This window comes from Vulpes vulpes, chromosome X, assembly GCF_048418805.1.
Source record: "Vulpes vulpes isolate BD-2025 chromosome X, VulVul3, whole genome shotgun sequence".
Classification (NCBI taxonomy): domain Eukaryota; kingdom Metazoa; phylum Chordata; class Mammalia; order Carnivora; family Canidae; genus Vulpes; species Vulpes vulpes.
In genome coordinates this window covers 43,603,436-43,624,622 of record NC_132796.1, presented here as the reverse complement: position 1 = coordinate 43,624,622, position 21,187 = coordinate 43,603,436, and the positions used below count along the sequence as shown (strand labels likewise).

The 21,187-nt window shown below is 37.1% G+C and overlaps 1 protein-coding gene across 3 annotated transcripts in view; it reads left to right on the top strand.

Annotated features, from left to right (window-relative positions):
- Positions 1-21,187, top strand: part of FAM120C (family with sequence similarity 120 member C) — a 163,707-nt gene that overhangs the window by 66,618 nt on the left and 75,902 nt on the right. For all 3 annotated transcript variants that reach the window (XM_072743380.1, XM_072743382.1, XM_072743381.1), the window contains exons 6-9: positions 387-463; positions 899-1,179; positions 2,151-2,424; positions 3,065-3,236. In XM_072743380.1, coding sequence (XP_072599481.1) covers positions 387-463; positions 899-1,179; positions 2,151-2,424; positions 3,065-3,236 — 804 coding nt within the window. The remainder of the gene's footprint in view (positions 1-386; positions 464-898; positions 1,180-2,150; positions 2,425-3,064; positions 3,237-21,187) is intronic.

Sequence of the window (21,187 nt, the reverse complement as noted above, 5' to 3'; positions counted from 1 at the left end):
AGTGACATGAGACAGGGCACTGATTTCTCAATTTTGTATGTGCGATCCAATGCCATTTCCTTAGCTTGGGCTTCTTCTGGCACTAACCTCCATTATGGCCTGGTGTATGTAAAATAGCCCTGTCTTTGGGTTCCGGTCTGAGTTTGAATTCCACCTCTGCTGCTTAATAGCTGTGTGATCTTGCATGTATGTTATGTGGTTCACAATCTTTTATAGGATTTTTAAGATAAAATAATTTTTGTAAGGTTCTTGGCATGGCACATAGCTACTATTCAATAAACTATAACATTTGTTAATAATTTTTCTAGCAATGTGGGGTTAGCAGAACGTAATATGGTAGAACTATTAGGATTGACTAAAGTATAGTCCTTTTCTCTTGGCTTCAGGTTTTCGGAATAATCGGCTTGGAAATCCTCCCCTTCCACGAAGTCAGATGGGCACTATCTCTACTGGAAAGCCAATGGTAATATCTTTCAGGAGTCCCAAGGCCATGTGTTAGTGTTAGACTCAGGTTGTGTCCTGTTTTTTATACTCTGAATTAAGGAGTTGAAGAAATTCAATGTTATCAAGACTGTATATGCCTATGTCATGTTCTCAACTTGAAGCTGGCAGACTATGTAAAGAAAAGATCCAAATCAGTAACCACTAAAGCATTGTGAAGATAGATTAACTCATGTTGGAGAGTGGTTTTAGGAGACATGGATTGGTCCATTGTCTTGTCTCTGGAGGATTCTGTCCATATATAACTGTTAGAATAATTTTTTATTATTCTCAGTAGGCTCTTTGTATCCCAACAGTCCCTGCTACTGGCATTATCCACTGTGTCACAACTTCTGAGGGAACCATTTTGGAGCTTGTTCAAATGTTAAATAGGTTTTCTGTCTGTTTTATCCTTTAGTTTTCTCACCATGTGCCCCAGAAAATGAAATATCCACCACCATTCCCAATGGGACCCAATTCCTCTCTTCTCTTCTCTTCCCATGCTTTGGGGGAATCCCGTGCTTTTTCTGAGGACCCCATGCTGCAGGACAGTCCCTTTGCCAATTGGGCTGTCTCTTATGACTCCTCTGCATCCCAGTTTCCCAATTACCTGACTTCCAAAGCCTCACCTCCTTTGGGACCAGACTCTTCTCATTCTTCTTCTTCTGATGGTGATGAACCAAATGGAGCCAGCTCTGAGTAAGTATCTGAATAGGCACTCAAGAGAACAGACTTTTAGAGCATCTGTATTTTTTTGCTAGTAACCTGGATTGGGTGTGGGGAAGTATATGTTCCTAGCTTTTCTCTGTGGTACTTTATTCTTAAGTGAAGTAGGAAAACTCTATGCTTGACTATTTCATACTCATATTGACTCTGTACAGTTGGTAATTTTCAGATACCCAGGCACCTAAAGTAAAAGTAAGCATAGCAGCTGGTTAGAAAAGCCCTGGGTATGGGTATGCTATATTTCATGCTATCATTTCTCAATTTTTGAGAGGGGTGGGTTGAATGTAAAAAAAAAAGAAAGAAAAGAATTTATAGAGTTAAGTATTAGAACAGTTGAGTAGGCAGTTATATTGCTTAAGAAAAGATTCTGAGGTTTAAAACAGTGGTATTTTGGAACACCTGGGTTGCTCAGCAGTTGAGTGTCTGTCTTTGGCTCAGGGCATAATCCTGGGGTCTAGGATCGAGTCCCACATCAGGCTCCCTGTAGGGAGCCTGCGTCTCCCTCTATCTATGTCTCTGCCTTTCTCTCTGGGTCTCTCATAAATAAATAAATAAATAAATAGATATATAGATAGATAGATCTCTCATAAATAAATAAATAGATAGATAAATAAATAAATAAAATATTTAAAAAATAATAAAACCGTGGTATTTTATACTAGCTTATTTGTTCTTAGATTTTTTTCTCCAAGCAGATTCTTCTTGGGAAACAGTTACTTTGAGGTTTCAATTGTAAATAGTTTCTTAGAACATAAGCTGACTCTAGATATGGCCTCTTACAAGGTTTAGAGGAAATGTATTAGGTCCAATACTAACTTAGTTATCTTAAAACTAAACCTTCCAGAAGGTTTGTAAGATTCCTTAGGATCAGAACAGACATCTTCTGTTGGAGTATCTTTATTAGCCTCCTTTATCTCTTCTACGTGGTCTCTTAAAATTTTTAGTCACATCACAGAAACACTTCAACAGCAGCCTGGATGGGAGGATCCAAATGGTGAGAGAGGGTCCTGGGTACAGCCCATCGATGCTGGAGTTTCAGATGCCAGCCTGGGTGATGGTGAGCCCCACATCCCATCCCTGCTGTCTATGTCTACAAGGAACCACATGGACATCACCATTCCGCCCTTACCTCCAGTAGCTCCCGAAGTCTTGCGGGTTGCTGAACACAGACACCGAAGGGGTCTTATGTACCCATATATATATCATGTCCTCACTAAGGTAAGAGAAAGCATCAGCTCCCACCTCCCTGCTTTTAACATTGTACTTCACACTTCATAGAACCATAAGTTACTACAGAAAATTCTAATTGGTATCTGAAGGGAGATAAAAGGACACCAAGTATTCGAGGGCCCCTCATTGTATTAAAGGCCTCAGCTGCAGTTACACAGCAGGAGATGGGACTTTATAATAAATGAGGCCCCAAGAAGAGAACTATAATAGTGAGATTTCAAAGAAGATAATGTACTATGTTGGTAGACTCTGGTCTAGGGCTGGATGCAATCTAAGAAGAGTTTTTATGCCCTTGTCCTTTACCTCTTCCTCTACTTCTCCAGAGCTGTTCCCTTCCTGCATTCTTACTATACACATCTATCCCCCACCAAAATGTCTAAGGTGGACTTTCTCCATTTAGTCAGCTATTGTCAGTCATAGCAGAGACTCTAAAAATGGAACATAGCTTTTAAGCTGGCTACAGTCATCTGGGCTTATTACAGCTTCTTTTTATTCTGCAACTGTTAAATACAAGCAGAAAATTTGATAGCTTGGCTACAGAGGCTATAGTTCATTACTGATTCTTCTCAGCTCAATTCCCCTTGAGGTAACTTATTTTGTTTTTTCTCCTGGACCATTTTCTTGTTAGGGTGAGATTAAGATCCCCGTATGTATTGAGGATGAGTGTAACATGGAACTTCCTCCAGCTGCTCTTCTGTTCCGGTCAGCACGTCAATATGTTTATGGGGTCCTTTTCAGTCTGGCAGAAACACAGCGGAAAATGGAACGCCTGGCCATACGGCGGCGGCTACCTGTGGAAGGTAAGTTTAGTTCTAGTTTTAATAGCTCTCTCAAACTTAGTGTGGAACAAATTGTGCAAGCACATCATACTTTGGCTGTAGAGCAGTCTTTGAGAAAATATATGATTCGCCAGAATACATAATGGCACGGGAAATGCATTAACTTAAGCCTCAGTTCTTTAATCATTAAGCATTCAGAGTAACTATTACTTATAAGAACCATGCTGGACTTTGGGAATGTAGAGGTATTTCTGACATAGTTTTTCCTTCTCAGTAAGGTTTTGTTTTGAATTTGATCCCATAGAGAGTTAGAGCCATTGAGATGTTTTAAGCTGCAGAGTGACTTGGTCAAATTAGTGTGTTCAAAAGAACCCTCTAGATTTCTGCTTCTGGGAAGATGGAATACATATACTTTTCCTTATTCCTCCTGCTAAATACAACTAAAAATCCAGGACATTATATATATAACAAGTATAAGACATTTTAGAAGGTGAAGAGAAGAAGGCAGACTGGCTAAGGACTTTGGGATCCAAGGAATAATGCAGTGGTGAGTTTCCTGGGTTTTCTTATTGCTGCATATATCCTAGACTAGATGTGGGACAAGCTGGCAGCCCAGAAACACCCAACAGGTACGGACCAGTAAGAGCCCCAAGAAATGCCTTCTCACTCTAGTCACAGGACCCCAAAGAAACAACCTAGCAACACAGAATATTTTTAGATAATAACCACCCTGTTCTAGTCAAATACCACAGGAAAACTGTAGCCTACCCCCACTCCTATTAGCAAAGGCCAGATAAAGAACCTAGACTTCTACTCTTGCCAGACTATAACAAAGGAGAGAGAAGAGCTGAGTGGGGACCCAGGACTTTCACTCCCACTTGGCAGTGATGAGATAGCATCCCCCTTCACTCACTGGAATAGTGTCAGAAAATACCTGCTAAAACATCAGATTAAAATAAGATCCAGGGTCTTTTAAACTAATATCCCAAATGTCCAGGTTTCAGTTGAAAATCCTTCGTCATACCAAGAACCAAAAAGATTTCGAACTGAGATGTCAAACCAAGAAAAAAAAGTCAATAGATGCCACCATTGAGATGACACAGATGTTTGAAGTACCTGACAGGGATTTCAAACCAGCCATCCTTTGAAAAGCAAAAATGCTTTGACAAACAATTCTGAACAAGCATGTTACAAATTAACAATAGAAAGTCTTAGCAAAGAAATGGAAGATATAAATAAGAAATGGAAATTAAGATCTAAAAAATACAATGACAAAATACTCAATAGATGGGTTAAACAGCAAATTGGAAACAACAGAAGAAATAATCAGTGAATTTGGAGACAGAACAATAGAAATTACCCAATCTGAATAACAGAAAATAGGCTGAAAAAATGAACAGGGACCAGTGAAGGTAGAACAAAAGATCTAATATTTGTGTCATCACAGTTCCAGAAGGAGAGGAGAAAGAGCATGGACTGCAGAAGTATTCAAATAAATAATAGCTGAACTAATATCAAATTTTGGGAAAAAACAAGCCCACAGATTCAGGAAGCTAATTGAATTATAAACAGTATAAACCCAAAGAAATCCATGTGAAGACCTAACATGGTGAAACCTTTGAAAGCTAAAGGCAGAAAAATTATTGAAAGCAGCCAGAGAAAAACACTGCTTTACCTATAGTGGCAAAATAATATGGATGACAGCTGATCTCTCATCAGAAGCCAGAGTCCAGAAGGAAGTTGCACAACATTTTCAAGGGCCAAAAGAAATGTCAAGTCAGAATTCTATATCAAACAAAAACATCCTCCAGGAATAAAGGAGAAATCAACCTATTCTCAGATAAAGGAAGACTAGGATAATTTTTCACAAGCAGAACTACAGTAAAAGAAGGGCTAAAGGTATTTCTCTACACAAAAAGGAAATGATAAAAGGAGGAATCTTGGGAGGAACTTGGGAAGATGGCAGAGTAGGAGGACCCTGAGCTCACCCCGTCCCATGTTTCCAAGTAGATATCATCCACATTCAAATAAATTAACTGGAGAGTGATCCGAAGGCTGACAGAACTAACTCCACAAACAGTAGACAGATCTGTTCATATTTATTTCTGAGTATATTGGGAGATTTCTGAAATGAAGGTGCTGACAGGTGCCATTTTCCATCCCTACCTGCCAGTATAAACACAGAGACACCTGCTGGAGGTGGGGCTGCACAGATACTTGACACCTAACTCACCAACAGTGCTCCAGGCCCATGAGTTCTCCTGAGGACTTATCCACTCCAAGCCTGCTGGCCTTGGCCCTGGGCTCAGGGCAAATATTTTTAAAAGATTTAGAGCACAATAAAGAGGGTCAGAGGTAGAAAGAAAAAGAATCCCAAACAGACTCCACACTGAGCATGGAGCCTAAAGTGGGGCTTGATCCCGCCACCTGAGCTGAAACCAATAGTTGAGCGCTTAACCGGCTGCACCACCCAGGGACCCTGGGGCAAATTTTGTTAAAGCTAAGCAGGTGCCCCACCTAGCCACCAGGTGCAAAACTAGCCACCAGGTGCACTGAGTACCATGCATGTCTGTCGCACCATGCTTACCTGTGCACCCCTGGCCACCCTTGTGTGTTCCCAAAGCCACATGTCCCCCAACCACCAACATGCACCACACTGAGCAGCAATACACTAGGCACCTTTGTACATGTACCCAGCTGAGCACCCATAGGTGCCATCTACCACTGTGCCTAGCTGTGTACCCCCCGGCTGCTCTTGTATGCCTCACCACCCAGTGTGCAGCTTCCAGCCACTACAGCACTAAAGGGGATCTCGCATAGGACTGGTGGTCCAGTGCACATTTTGCTAATACAACTGCCTTGTTTGCATTACCTGGTGGGCATGCCCCACTCCCCTAGAGTTAGCCTCCCTGAGTCTCACTAACACTATGGAGAGCAAGCACAGTCCACAATAGGCAGAGAGTCAGTCCCAATGACTACATGGAAAGGAAAAGGGACTCATCAGCAATAGCAGGACATAAGCAACATATATAGGATACTCTCCTGAAGTGCCAGGTTCTAGTGAACAGGGGACTAAAACTGCAGGGCACTCCAGGACCTCTTCTTTGTAAAATCACTACTTTCAAGAGCGGAAGATGCAGCTGACTTTCTTAACACAGACAAATTGACACAGAGAGGCAGATGAAATGAGAAAACAGAAATTTATCCCAAATGAAAGAAAGGATAAGGCCATAGCCAGAGATCTAGGTGAAACAGATAGAAGTAAGTGTTGGATAAAGACATTAAAGCAATGATCATAAGGATGCTCACTGGACTTGAGAAAAGAGTAGAAGGCATGAGTGAGACACTTAACACAGAGATTAGGAATAACATAGCAAAGATAAAGGGCACAATAAATGACATGAGAAATGCACTTGATGGAATGAACAACAGGATGGTAGAAGCAGAGGAACATGTACATGGAAACAAATGAAAAAGAACTAGTGACCTAGGAGACAGAGTAATGAAAAGTAATCATGCCGGTCACTCCTGAGTGGCTCAGTGGTTGAGCATCTGCCTTTGGCTTAGATTGTGATCCCATATACTGGGTTGAGTCCCACATCAGGCTCCTCACAGGGAGCCTATTCTCCCTCTGCCTAGGTCTCTGCCTGTGTCCCTGTGTCTCTCGTGAATAAATAAATAAAATCTTTTTTTTTTTAGAAAGAGTAATCAAGCTGAACAAAGGAGAGAGAAAAGAATTATGCAAAAACAAGAATAGACTTAGGGAACTCATTGACTCCATTAAACATAATAACATATTACAAGAGTCGCAGAAGAAGAGAGAGAAAGGTGGTCAGAAAATCTATTTGAATAAATAACAGCTGAAAACTCCCCTACTCTGGGGAAGGAAACAGATACTCAGGTATAGAGGCACAGAGAAACTCCAACAGAATCAACAAAAACTGAGCAACAGCTTAATTTAATCATAATTAAATTTATAAAATATAATGATAAAGAAAAAATTCTAAAAGTGGCAAGATAAAACAAGTCATTTACTTACAAGGGAAAAGTTATAAGGCTAGCAGATTTTGCAACAGAAACTTTGCAAACCAGAAGGGGAGTGGGATGATATATTCAAAAAGCTAAATGGGAGAAATCAGCAGCCAAGAATATTCTATCCAGCAAGGCTATCATTCAGAATACAAGGAGACATAAAGAGTTCCCCAGACAAACAAAAATAAAGGAGTTCATGACCACTAGACCAGCCCTATAAGAAATATTAAAAGGGACACTTTGAGTGGAAAGGAGAGACCAAAAGTGAAAGTATAGAGGTAGGAAACACAGAAGCAGTAAAAACGAATATTTCTGTTAAAAAAAATCCATCAACAAACTCACAAAAAGGGATATATAGTATAGTAACATATACTTAAAATGTGGGGAAGAGTGGAGAAAACAATGCAAACATAAATGACCACCAACTTAATATAGACTGCTATATGCAGAAGAGGTTACATACAAACCTAATGGTAACCATATATCAAAAACCACTAATAAATGTGCAAAAAAATAAAGAGAAAGAAATCCAAATATAGCACTAAAGAAAATCAGCAAAACATGAGAGAAAGACAGGAAAGGATCAGAGAAAATCTTCAGAAATACCCAGAAAACATGTAATAAAATGGCAATAAATGCATATCTATCCATAATTATTTTGAGTGTAAATAGAGTAAATGTTCCAAACAAAAGATATAAGGTGGCAGAATGGATTAAAAAACCAAGACCCATCGGTATGCTACCTACAAGAGACACATTTTAGACCTCAAGGCACCTGCACATTTAAAGTGAGAGGATAGAGAAACATCTTTCATGCAAATGGATGTTAAAACAAAGCTGGAGTAGCAATACTTATATTGGGCCAAACAGACTTTAAAAGAAAGACTGTAACAAGGGACAAAGGAGAGTACTATATATAATAATATATAGTATTATATATAGGGGACAGTCCAACGAAAAGATAAAATGTGAATATTTAGGCACCCAACATAAAAGCATCTAAATACATAAAACAGTTAATAACAAAGATAAAGGAACTGATTGACAATAATACAATAATAGAAGTGGACTTTAACACCCCAAATATGTCAAGGGATAAATCTTCTAAAGAGAACATCAACAAGGAAACAATGTCTTTGAATGATATACTGGAACAGATTAATTTAAAAGATGTATTCAGAACATTCCATCCTAAAAAAACAGAATAGATACTCTTTACAAATGCACAAGGAACATTCTCCAGAGTAGATCACATATCAGGCTACAATAGAAGTCTCAAAAAGTTCCAGAAGATAAAAATCATACCTTGAATATTTTCTGACCACAACACTATGAAACTAGAAGTCAACCATAAAAAAAATCTGGAATGAGCACAAATACATGGAGGTTAAATAACATGCTACTAAACAATGATTGGCTCAACCAGGAAATCAAAGAAGAAATAAAAATCTACATGGAAACAAATGAAAATGAAAACACAATGGTCCAAAACCTCTGGGATGCAGCAAAAGAGACAAGTTTATAGCAATATAGACAAGTTTATAACTCAAAAAATAAGAAAAATCTCAAATAAACAACCTAACCTCTTAACCTAAAGGAGCTAGAAAAAGAAGAAAAAAACAAAACCTAAAACTAGCAAAGAAATAATAAAGATCACAGCAGAAATAAATGATATACAAATGGGAGGTGCGTGGGGGGATGGGGTAACTGGGTGACAGGCATTTAGGAGGGTACATGATGAGATGAGCACTGGGTGTTATACTATATGTTGGGAAATCAAATTTAAATAAAATATTTTTTAAAAGAAGGAAAAAAGAAATAAATGATATACAAAGTAAAAAACAATAGAACCAATCAATGAAACTAGGAGCTGGTTCCTTGCAAAAATCAATAAAATTGACAAACCTCTAGCCAGACTTTTCAAGAAAAAAAGAATTAATACCTATTCTTCCCAAATTATTCCAAAAAAGAGAAAAGGAAAGAAAACTTCCAATTTCATTCTATGAGTTCAGCATTACCCTGGTACCAAAACCAGTTGAAGACACCACTAGAAAGGAGAACTACAGACCAATATTTCTCATGAATATAGATGCAAAAGTCCTCAAAAAAATACTAGCATACCAAGTCCAACAATATATTAAGAAAATCATTCACCATGATTTAAGTGGTATTTATTTCTTCGTTGCCAGTCTGGCTTAATATTCACAAATCAATCAACGTGATATATCACATCAGCAGGAGAAAGGACAAGAACCACATGATCATTTCAATAGATGCTGAAAAAGCATTTAACAAAGTACAACATCCATTTATGATAAAATCCCTCAACAAAATAGGTTTAGAGAAAACATACTTCAATATAATAAAGGCCATCTATGAAAAACCACAGGTAACATCATCCTTAATGGGGATAAACTGAGTGCTTTTCCCCTAAGGTCAATAACAAGCCAAGGATGTCCATCTCACCACTTTTATTTAACATAGTACTGGAATTTCTATCCACAGCAAGTAGACAACAAAAAGAAATAAAAGGAATCCAAATCAGTAAGGAAGAAGTAAAACTCTATTTGCAAATGACATGATATAATATATAGGAAACACTAAAGACCACCCAAAAACTGCTAGAATTGATACAGGAATTCAGTAAAGTCGCAGGGATCAAAATCAATATGAAATCTGTTGCATTTCTATACACCAGTAATGAAGAAAATTTTTTAAATTTCATTTCCAGTTGCACCCAAAGTAACGATACCTAGGAATAAAGTTAACCGAAGTGAAAGATCTTTGCTTTCAAAACTATAAAACACTGATGAAAGAAGTTAAAGATGTGATACAGAAATGGAAAGACATTCCATGCTCCTGGATTGAAAGAACAAATGTTGTTAAAATGTCTATAGTACCTGAAGCAATCTACACATTTAATGCAATCTCTATCCAAATACTAACAGCATTTTTCACAGAGCTAGAACAAACAGTCCTAAAATTTGTATGGAACCACCAGAGAACCCAAATAGCCAAAACAGCCTTGAGAAAGAAAAAACTGGAGGCATCACAATTCGGGACTTCAAGTTATAATACAAAGCTGTAATAAATCAATTCAGTATGGTACTGGTACAAAAATAGATACATAGATCAATGAAACAGAATAGAAAATGAAGAAATAAACCCACAATTATGTGGTCAGTTAGTTTTTTACAGAGCAGGAAAGAATATCTAGTAGGAAAAAGACAGTTTCTTTAATAAATGCTGCTGGCAAAACTGGACAGCAACATTCAAAAGAATTAAACTGGACCACTTGCTTACACAATATACAAAATAAATTCAAAATGGATTAAACACCTAAATGTGAGACCTGGAGTGAAAAATCCTAGAAGAGAACACAAGAAATAACTTCTTTGACATTAGCTGTGCTAACATTTTTCTAGATAGATTTCCTGAGACAAGGGAAACAAAAGCAAAAATAAACTGTTGGGACTATATCAACATAAAAGGCCTCTGCAACACCAAGGAAACAATAAAGAAAACTAAATGGCAGCCTTCAGAATGGAAGAAGATATTTGCAAATGACATATCCACTAAAGGGCTAGTATCCAAAATATATAAAGAACTTATGAAACTCAAAACCCAAAAAACAAATAACCCAATTAAAAAATGAGCAGAAGACACGAACAGACATTTCTCCAAAGAAAATGTCTAGGAAGCCAATAGGTATATGAAAAGATGCTCAACATCTCACATCGTCAGGGAAATGCATATCAAAACTACAATAAGATAACACCTCACACCTGTCAGAATGGCTAAAATAAAAAACACAAGAAACAACAGGTTTTGGTGAGGACATAGAGAAAGGGGAACCCTCTTGCAATGTTGGTGGGAATGCAAATTGATGCAGTCACTGTGCAAAACAGTATGGAGGTTCCTCAAAAATTTAAGATTGGAACTACTTAATGATCCAGTAATTGCACTACTGAGTATCTACCCAAAGAATACTGAGACACTAATTCAAAAGGATACATGCATTCCTATGTTTATAGCACTATTATTAATAATAACCACAATATGGAAGCAGCCTAAGTGTCCATCAATTGATGTATAGATAAAGATGTGGTGTGTGTATGGAATACAATGGAATCTTGTATTGGAATATATTGTGGAATATTATTTTTTAATAACTAATATTAAAAAAACAAAATCTTGCCATTTGCAACAATATTGTGGAGCTAGAGGGTATAATGCTAAACAAAATTAAGTCAGAGAAAGAAAAATACCATATGATTTCACTCAAATGTGGAATTTAAGAAACAAACAAAGGAAAAAAAAATGAGAGAGATTGCCAAAGCAAGAAACAGACTTTTAATCATAGGGAACAAACTCTATGGTTACAGAGGAAAGGGATTAGGGGGGTGGGGATGGAAATTAAGGCATACACTTGTCATGCTGAAGACAGGGTGATGTATGGAAGTGTTGAATCACTGTATTGCGCACTTGAAACTAACACCGTATTAACTAGAATTAAAGTAGAGACTTAAAAAAAAGGAATCTTGTAACATCAGGAAGAAAGGAAAGACAATGGAAAGAACAAAAATATAGGTAAAAACAGTAGACTTTGCTTTTCTTGAGTTTTCTAAATTAGGTTTCACAGTTGAAGTGAAAGTATCACTGTTTAATTTGGTTCTCAGTGTCTATAGGGAACATATGTAAGACAATTCTAAGTGGGGAAGATTAAAAGGATGTAATCAGTGAAGTTTCTATATTTCACTTGAACCAGTGAAATATCAACACCAGCAGACTGTGGTAACTTATGTATACGTAATGCAGTGCCTAGAAAATGCAATAGAAGAGCTGTACACACAGAAATACTCAGAAACACTATAGATAAATCAACATAGAATTTTAAAATAAGGTAATGTAACCTATAGGAAGAGAAGAGGAAGAAAGTAGAGCTATGAAAAACAGAACAAACAAAAAAGGATAGACATAAGCCCTAACATATCAATAATTACATCAAATGTGAGTGGTCTAATTACACCAATTAGAATACAGTCATTGACAGACTAGATAAAAATCATGACCCAGTTATATATTGTATACAAAAATTCACTTCAAATATAAATGATATGTTTGTTGAAAGTAGAATGATAGAAAGTTATATACCATGAAAACATTAATCAAAAAAAATCAGGAATGGCGGTATTAATAGCACATAAAATAGACTTCAGAGTAAAGCAAAATGCCAGTGATAAAGAGGGATATTATATACTGGTAAAAGGGTCAATATACCAAAAAGACTAGCAATCCTAAATGTGTATCACCAAACCAAAGAGCCACAAAATATGTGATGCAATAACTGAGAAAACTTAAATGAGAAAGAGACAAATCCACAATTCTTTTTTTTTTTTTTTTAGTTTTTAATCCATTTTTATTTATTTATTTTTTTCTTTTCTTCTTTCCCCCCCCTTTTTTTTTTAATTAATTTTTATTGGTGTTCAATTTACCAACATACAGAAAAACACCCAGTGCTCATCCCGTCAAGTGTCCACCTCAGTGCCCGTCACCCATTCCCCTCCAACACCCGCCCTCCTCCCCCCTTCCACCACCCCTAGTTCGTTTCCCCGAGTTAGGATTCTTTATGTTCTGTCTCCCTTCCTGATATTTCCCAACATTCTAATCAGAGATTTCAGCTTCCCTTTCAATAGTGAATAGAACAACTAGACAGAAAATCATCAGGAATATAGAACTCAACAACACCATCATTGAATAGGATCTAATTGACTCTTAACATGTCAGGCAACAAGAACAAAATATATGTTCTTTTCACATGCCCACAGAACATATACCATGATAGATGATATCCTGGACCATAAAACAAAGCTCAATAAATTTAAGAGAATTAAAATTATACAAAGTATATTCTCAGACCACTATGGAATCAAACTAGAAATCAACAACAGAAAGATAATAGGAAAATCTATAAATACTTGGAAGATAACGAAACACTTTTATATAATCCATGGGTCAAAGAGCAAGTCTCCAGGGAAAAAAGAAAATACGTAAAACTAAATGAAAATAAAAATACAATATATTAGAATCTGTGCTATGGAGCTAAATTGCTGCGAAGAAAATTTATAGTACTAAATGCTCAAATTAGAAAAGGGAAATGTGACTAATCTGTCATCTGAATTTTTACCTCAAGAAACAAGAGGAGGAGAAAGCTAAACCTGCAGCAAAGCAATGTGAAGAAATAATAATAAAGAGCAAAAATCAATGCAATTGAAAATAAAAATAACAGAGCGTAATTAGTAAAACAAAAACCTGGTTCTTTGAAAAGAAAAATAAAATTAGCGAATGTCTAGAAAGTCTGCAAAGAAGAAAATATGGAATACACAAATTACATCAAGACTGCGGCAGGGAATAATACCATAGTACCTACAAATGTCCAAAGGATTATATACGAATACTGTAAACAACTATACACATAAATTTGATGGGTCAATTTCTCAAAATTACAAACTACCACAACACACCTAACATGAAATAGACAATCCATATAACCCTGTGAATATTAATAGAATTTCAATTTTACCAAAAGAAAATCTGACTGCATTGGTTTCACTGGAGAATCCGACCAAATTTTTAACAAATAATTTTCTTTTTTTTTCTTTTTTTTTTTAATTAGAGTTCAGATTGCCAACATATAGTATATCACCCAAGTTCATCCCGTCAAGTGCCCCCCTTGGTGCCTGTCACCCAATCACCCCAACCCCCCGACGTCTCCCTTCCACTATCCCTGGTTTGTTTCCCAGAGTTAGGTGTCTCTCATGTTCTGTCACCCTCACTGATATTCCCACTCATTTCTCTCCTTTTGACTTTATTCCCTTTCACTATTTTTTTTATATTCCCCATGAATGAGACCATATAATGTTTGTCCTTCTCCGATTGACTTATTTCACTCAGCATAATACCCTCCAGTTCCATCCATGTCGAAGCAAATGGTGGGTATTTGTCGTTTCTAATGGCTGAGTAATATTCCAGTCTATACATTTACCACATCTTCTTTATCCATTCATCTTTGGATGGACATTGAGGCTCCTTCCACAGTTTGGCTGTTGTGGACATTGCTGCTATAACCTTTGGGGTACAGTTGCTGCTGTTTTGGTTATATGTTTCTAGGAATTTATCCCTTTCTCCCAGATTGCCTAATATGTTGGCATATAATTGTTCATAATATTCTCTTATAATTGTATTTCTGCAGTGTTGGTTGGGATCTCTCCTTTCATTCATGATTTTATTTATTTGGGTTCTTTCTCTTTTCTTTTTGAAAGAATAGATCACATACTGGCTCACAAATCAGGACTCAAATGGTACAAAAAGACTGAGATCATAGCATGCATATTTTTAGACCACATGCTATGAAACTTGAAGTCAACCATAAGAAAAAATTGGGAATAACCACGCATACATAGAGTTTAAAGAATATCCTACTAAAGAACGAATGGGTCAACCAGAAAATTACAGAAGAAATTTTTAAAAACACATGGAAGAAAATGAAAAACATGACAGTTCAGAACCTTTGGGATGCAGCAGGTGCAGTCCTAAGAGGGAAGTATATAGCAGTACAGGCCTTCCTCAAGAAATAAGAAAGGTCTTGGGGCACCTGGGTGGCTCAGTCGATTAGGCATCTGCCTTCAGCTCTGGTCATGATCCTGAGGTCCTGAGATTGAGCACCACATGGGGCTCCCTGCTCAGTGGAAAGCTTACTTCTCCCTCCTCCTCTCCTTCTGCCTTCTGCTCCCCCTGTTTGTGTGCTATTTCTCTGTCAAATAAATAAATAAAATCTTAACAAAAATGAAATAAAGTTCTCAATAGACTACCTAAACTTACACCTAAAGGAGCTGGTAAAAGCAGCAAATAAAGCCTAAATCCGGCAGAAAAGAAATAATAAGGTTAGTGCAGAAATCAATGATACAGAAATTAAAAAACAAACAGTAAAACAGATCAATGAAACTAAGAACTGCTTTTTTGAAAGAATTAACAAGATTGATAAACCCCTAGCCTCTGATGGATATTTAAAATGGTTTTATTTTTCTCTAATAAAGAGCAGCAGCAAACATACCAGTAGGAGTTTCCTGAGCTGTCATGTTTCTCTAGGTGAACACTTCGAAAGTGGGTTGCTGGGGTATGGACATTTGAAATTTCAATACATACTGCCAAGTTGCCTTTCAAAAGCATTATGCCAATTTTCATTCTCATCAGCAGTATTTCTTCATGTTTCCTCAGACTCTAACTTTTAAACTGTTTACCGGTCTGATGGATGGAAAAAAAATGGTAACTTATGTTTATTTGTTTTAAATTTTCATTGTATCATTGCTAGTGAAGTTGAATATCATTTCATATGTTTTTTAGTCCATCCTTTATGAACTGCTTGTAAACTTTGTTTAGGTTTTCTTACAGCATTGTCTTTTCCATATTGAGTTGTAGGAGTCATTTCTAGTTCTGAATATTCACCCTTTATCTATTATGCATGTTGCTGATATTCTTCCATAATATGTAACATGTTTATGGTTTGTGTTATCATACAGAAGTTTTAAATGTTTGTATAGTGATTTGATTATATCAACCTTTTTCTTCTATTGTTTTTTCTGTTTTGTTTACTATTAGAAGGCCTTTCTTGGGATGCCTGAGTGGCTCAGTGGTTGAGCATCTGCCTTTGGCTCAGGGCGTAGTCCCAGTTTGGGAATCGAGTTCCACATCAGGTTGCCTGTGAGGAGACTGCTTCTTCCTCGGCCTATGTCTCTGCCTCTCTCTGTGTCTCTCATGAATAAATAAAATCTTTTTTCTAAAAAAAGGTCTTTCTTATCCAAGGCAACAACCATTTTCTCTTTTTCTCCTTCTGTTATAGTGCTTTCCATCTATGTCTTTAATCTACCTTAAACTCATTTCCTTCTCAAACCTTTGTGCTTTTCCTATCTAGATACTCTCTTCCCCAGACCTTCCTATGGCTGACACCTTCAGCACTTGGTTCAACTACCTGTTCTTCCAGAAGGCCTTCCCGGCTACCCTAACTAAACTGACCACCCACTCTCCATTAATATGTACCTTAGTTCATTACCTTCATTTCTTTTCTTTTTAAAAATATTTTATTTATTTATTTACTCATGAGAGACACAGAGACATAGGCAGAGGAAGAAGAAAGCTCCCTGCAGGGAGCCTGATGGGGGACTCTATCCCAGGACCCCGGGATCATGACCTAAGTTGAAGGCCAGACGCTCAACCATTGAGGCACCCAGGTGCCTCGATTTATTTTCTTCATAGATCACCTCTCCAAAGTTATCTATTTGTTGTGTCTCTTTAGATTGGAAACTCCATAAGAGTAGGGATTTTCTCTTGTTCCCAGCTCCTAGAATACTTTTAGAGTTTATTCTAGTGAATTTGACATGATATAGGGATAAAGTAAGTTTTCCCCAAATGGATAGCTGGTTGTTTCAACACCAAGTCTCCCTTTTAAAAAGGAGAATTATTTCAGTCATCCTGTTTTTTTACTTCTACTAAATACTGAGTGAGTCAAGAATGGTTATAATTATTATTCAGTACAGTGATTCTCAACGTTGGTGGTATATTAGGATCATACTTAGAGATTTTTTAAAAATTTAGATATAGAGTATGTATTAGTTTTTTAGGGCTACCATAGCAAAGTACCACAAACTGGATAGCATAAAACCATAGAAATTTATTATCTCACTGTTCTGGAGGTGAGAAGTCCAGAATCAAGGTGTTGGCAGGCCATGCTGTTTCTAAAAGCCCTAGCAGAGCATCCTTCCTTTCTTTCTAGCTTTTGGTGGTTGCGATCCTTGACATTCCTTGGCTTGTAGATGTATCACTATGCCTCCACCATCACATGGTGTTCTCCCTGTGTGCCTGAATTTCCCTTTTCTTATGAGGATCCCAATCATTGGATTAAGATCCACCCTATGACCTCATTTTAACATGATTACATCCTCAAAGGTAATATTTCTGAATAAGGTTAAAATCACAGGCTCTGGGTGAATGTGAATCTTGGGGACATACTACTCAACCCCCTACGGAGTGTCACATTTTATAAAATCTGCTTCACTAGGTCTGGAGTGGAGGCCTCGTATACTTAATTTTTAAGAGCTTCATTGACTTGAGTTCACCTGAAAGGTAAATATGGGAGAAAAACTAGAACATTTCTAAAAAAAAGAGAGAAAGAAAGAAAACGAATGTGAGAGAAAACTAGTTCTGTCAGATATTAAAAATACTACAGAAGTAAAATGATTCATACAGTATAGAACAAAAAATGAATTAGATCAATGGAACAAGTAGATTCCACAAGTAGACCCAAATACATAAAGGAATTTAGTTTATGATAAATGTGGCAATTGAAATTAGTGGGGAGAAAAAAGGCTTATTCCATAAATAGTGCTCAGACAACTGGCTATTTGTTGTTGGGGCAGGGGACGGAGTATCCTTACCTTACTCCTTGTACCAAAATATAATTCTAGATGGATCAGAAGTGGAAAAGGAAAAAAAATGAAAACATAATTCTAGAAGAAAAGATGGATGTACTTATATGTACTTAGGAATAGGGAATGCCCTTTTAAAGCAGACTCCCAAACCCAGATGCCAATAAAGGAAACTATTGATAGATTTGTGTCATAAAAGTTAAAAGCTTCGTGAGACAGAAATACCATAAACAAATTAAAAAGATCAACAGAGCTGGGAAAACATATTTGCAACATATATGACCAAGGGCTAGTTTCTTTAATTTACAATAAGTTAAGAAAAAAAAATCAACATGAAAAAGGCAAAACCCAATAGTAAAATGAGCTAAAGAATAAGCAAGTAATTTACAAAGGAAAACATATATACATCAATACAGATTTGAAAAGATGTTCAGTCTCATCCATGAGGCATATGAGAAGTATATTTCTTATGTATTATGTAAGAAATATAAATCGAAACAATAAAACTCCATCTTCACCTATCATTTTGGGAAGCATTTAAAGTTTGATTATATGCAGAGCAAGTGAGGATATGAGAAAATAGATACACACTGCTGGTGAGACCGTAAGTTGGTGCAGCTTTTTACAGGTACAAATTGGCAATATTTATCAAAATAGAACATGCACATATTCTTTGACTAAATGGGTGGACTTTGCTAGAGTATTCACAGCAATCGTTTCCTACTTTTTCCTTTCTACCAATTCATGGTTTTTATTTGTGTATCTATTCTTCCCACTCATAGTCCATGTATTATGGGGTAGACTGATTCTAATATGTCTGGCCACAGACATTATTACTTCAGGGGAGATTTGTAATGTAAGCCAGCCAATTAGGGTGCACCCTAGGAGTCCTGCTCATATGAAAGACTGGATCAGAAGTTTTTGCTGAACTTAAAGGAAGAGACTGTGTCCATGGCCACTGGCAGCCATCTCATGGTTACCTTGCCTACAGCAATGTTTCTCAGCCTTTAGTGTGCATCAGAATTACCTAGTCTGTTAAAACACAAATTGCTTATCTCCCTCCTCAGAATTTCAAATTCTGTAGATCTGAGGTAGGGACCAAGAATTCCCTTTTGTAAGAAGTTCCCTGATGCTGCTGAGGCTGCTGGTCTGGGGACTGCACTTAAAAATCTACTTGGATAAAGTAGGGATTGCAAAACATGGAAACTAAAAGAAACTGAGTGGCTCAGTTTCTTTTTTTCTCAGTGGCTTTTTTTTTTAACTTGCTAAACAGAAGCATCTAATCATTATACTCAGTAATCTTGCCATTAAAAATGTACCCTATGGATATCATTGCAGAAGTTCACCAAAACATATGCCCCTGGATGATCATTGCAGCCTGGTTTGTAATAGCTAAAACTGGAAGCAATCAAAGCACTTCTCCATAGGGAACTGATCTGATAAAATCATCCATCTAATGGAATACTATGTAGTATTAGAAATTATGAAAGTCTGCGTATGCTCATAAAGAAATATCTCTAAGATACATTAAGTATAAAAAATTATGATGACTCAGTGGGAGTAATTTATGCTTTTTAAACAAAAGAGTAAACAGATGAATATATGAAGGTATATGCTTAGTTATTTCCTGGAAGGTTAATTGCTTCCCGGAAGATTAATTCTTAGAATGGCTATATTTGAGAATGGTTGGAATTGGGGTGGTGCTAGAAGTTTCTGGCATCACTTTGTACATTTTTATTGTTTTAATTATCTATCTTTAGGTAAATTATCCTGTTTTAAAAAAAGAAAATGTCATTTGGAGTTATCTGAGCAAGGCATGGGCCAATTTTAGCTTTTTTCTTTGTATTTCTGTATTGAAAATACAACTAATAAATGTTATATTCTTTTTTAAAAAAATTAAATCATGAAAAAGTAAATGGAAAATTGAAGACTTCTCAGGTATTCAACCAGACTTGAGTGCCACTGTCATGGTGCATAGGTTATAAACTGGTGGGCACCTCTACCTATCCAGCTAGGGAGTTGTTTATTGTACCCTCGTATGCATATGAATCACCTAGGGATCGTGTTAAAATGCAGATTCTGATTGAGTAGATCTAAGGTGGGTCTCAATATTCTGCATTTCTAATAGGCCCCCAAATGGTGCTAATATTGCTGGACCACTGATCAAACTTTGATAGCAAGAAAAAAGGAGGTGAAGAGGAGGAAGATAAAGGAAGCATCAGAGTGGGCTGTGATGATGGGGAGGAAGGGACAGATATGACACTGCAGCAGAATGATCAGATATGGTGGATGAGGAGAATCTGGGATGATGAGGTTTCTGGCCTGGGTGATGAGGATAGTGGTGACATTAACCAGAAGTAGAGGAATCAAGCTGGAGATAGGAGGAGAAATAGGAAACAATGTAGGATTGGTAGCAAGTCTTCATATTTAAACACAATGAGGTATGCTTTTTTGGGGGGAGTTTGCTGGACTTGCCCAGCAGATCATTTGAACTCATTTGAACTCCTCAGTAGAGTTCAGTTAGAGGTAGATTTGGAAGTCATCTATATAAAGGTAAGAGTTGAAGCCATGGGAAGGGATGAATCTCACCAAGGAGAAAGAATACTGAGAAGATGGCTGAGAATAGAAACTCTAAGAAAGGCTTATTTTAAGAGACAGACTAAGGGAGGAAATGAAGAAGAAATCAGGAGGCAGTACAGAAGACTAGATATTCCGAAAAAGATTAGATATTCTGAAGAAGACTAGATATTCTGGCCTCCTACAACCAGAGCAACTTGATCCTGCATAAAATACAATTTGTACTGTATTGCTGGATATGTGAATTGGCAACTACTGCATAGTAAACCATCCCCAAACTCAGTGGCTTGAAACCAAATCATTTATTATTGTTTATGAATCTATGGGTTGGCTGCATATCTCTGCTGTTGGACCAGGCTTGGCTGATCTTGGCTAGGCTTGTGTACTTGTAGTCTGCTGGTGGGTTGGCTGGGGTTAACAGGTCTAGGATGGTCTTGTCTGGTATAGCTGGACAACTGGACAACGGGGTCTCATCTTCCAGAAGGCTAGTCCAGGCTTGTTCTCATGGTAGTTCCAGGGGTTCAAGAGTGAGCGGAAGCATGCAAGCCTTCTTGAGGCCTATGCTAAGAACTGGCATAATTATCACTTCTGCAAAAGTCTATAGGCCAAAACAAAACCTAGTCCAGATTTGAAGGGTGGAGAAACCTATCCATCTCTTAGTGGGAGGAGCTGTAGAAAGTATAGATACAGGAAGATGTGAACAAGTATGGCCATTTTTGTATTCAATTAATCATGCTGGATTTGTCAGAAGTAAAAGGAGTCTTTAGAGGACAAGCAAACATATGATAATGACAGTTAACAAATCTCAGTGAGCTGGCTGCGGGAACGGAGCACTTGAGAAAACTTCCAAAAATGGAATAGCAGTATATCCTTGGAAATTTG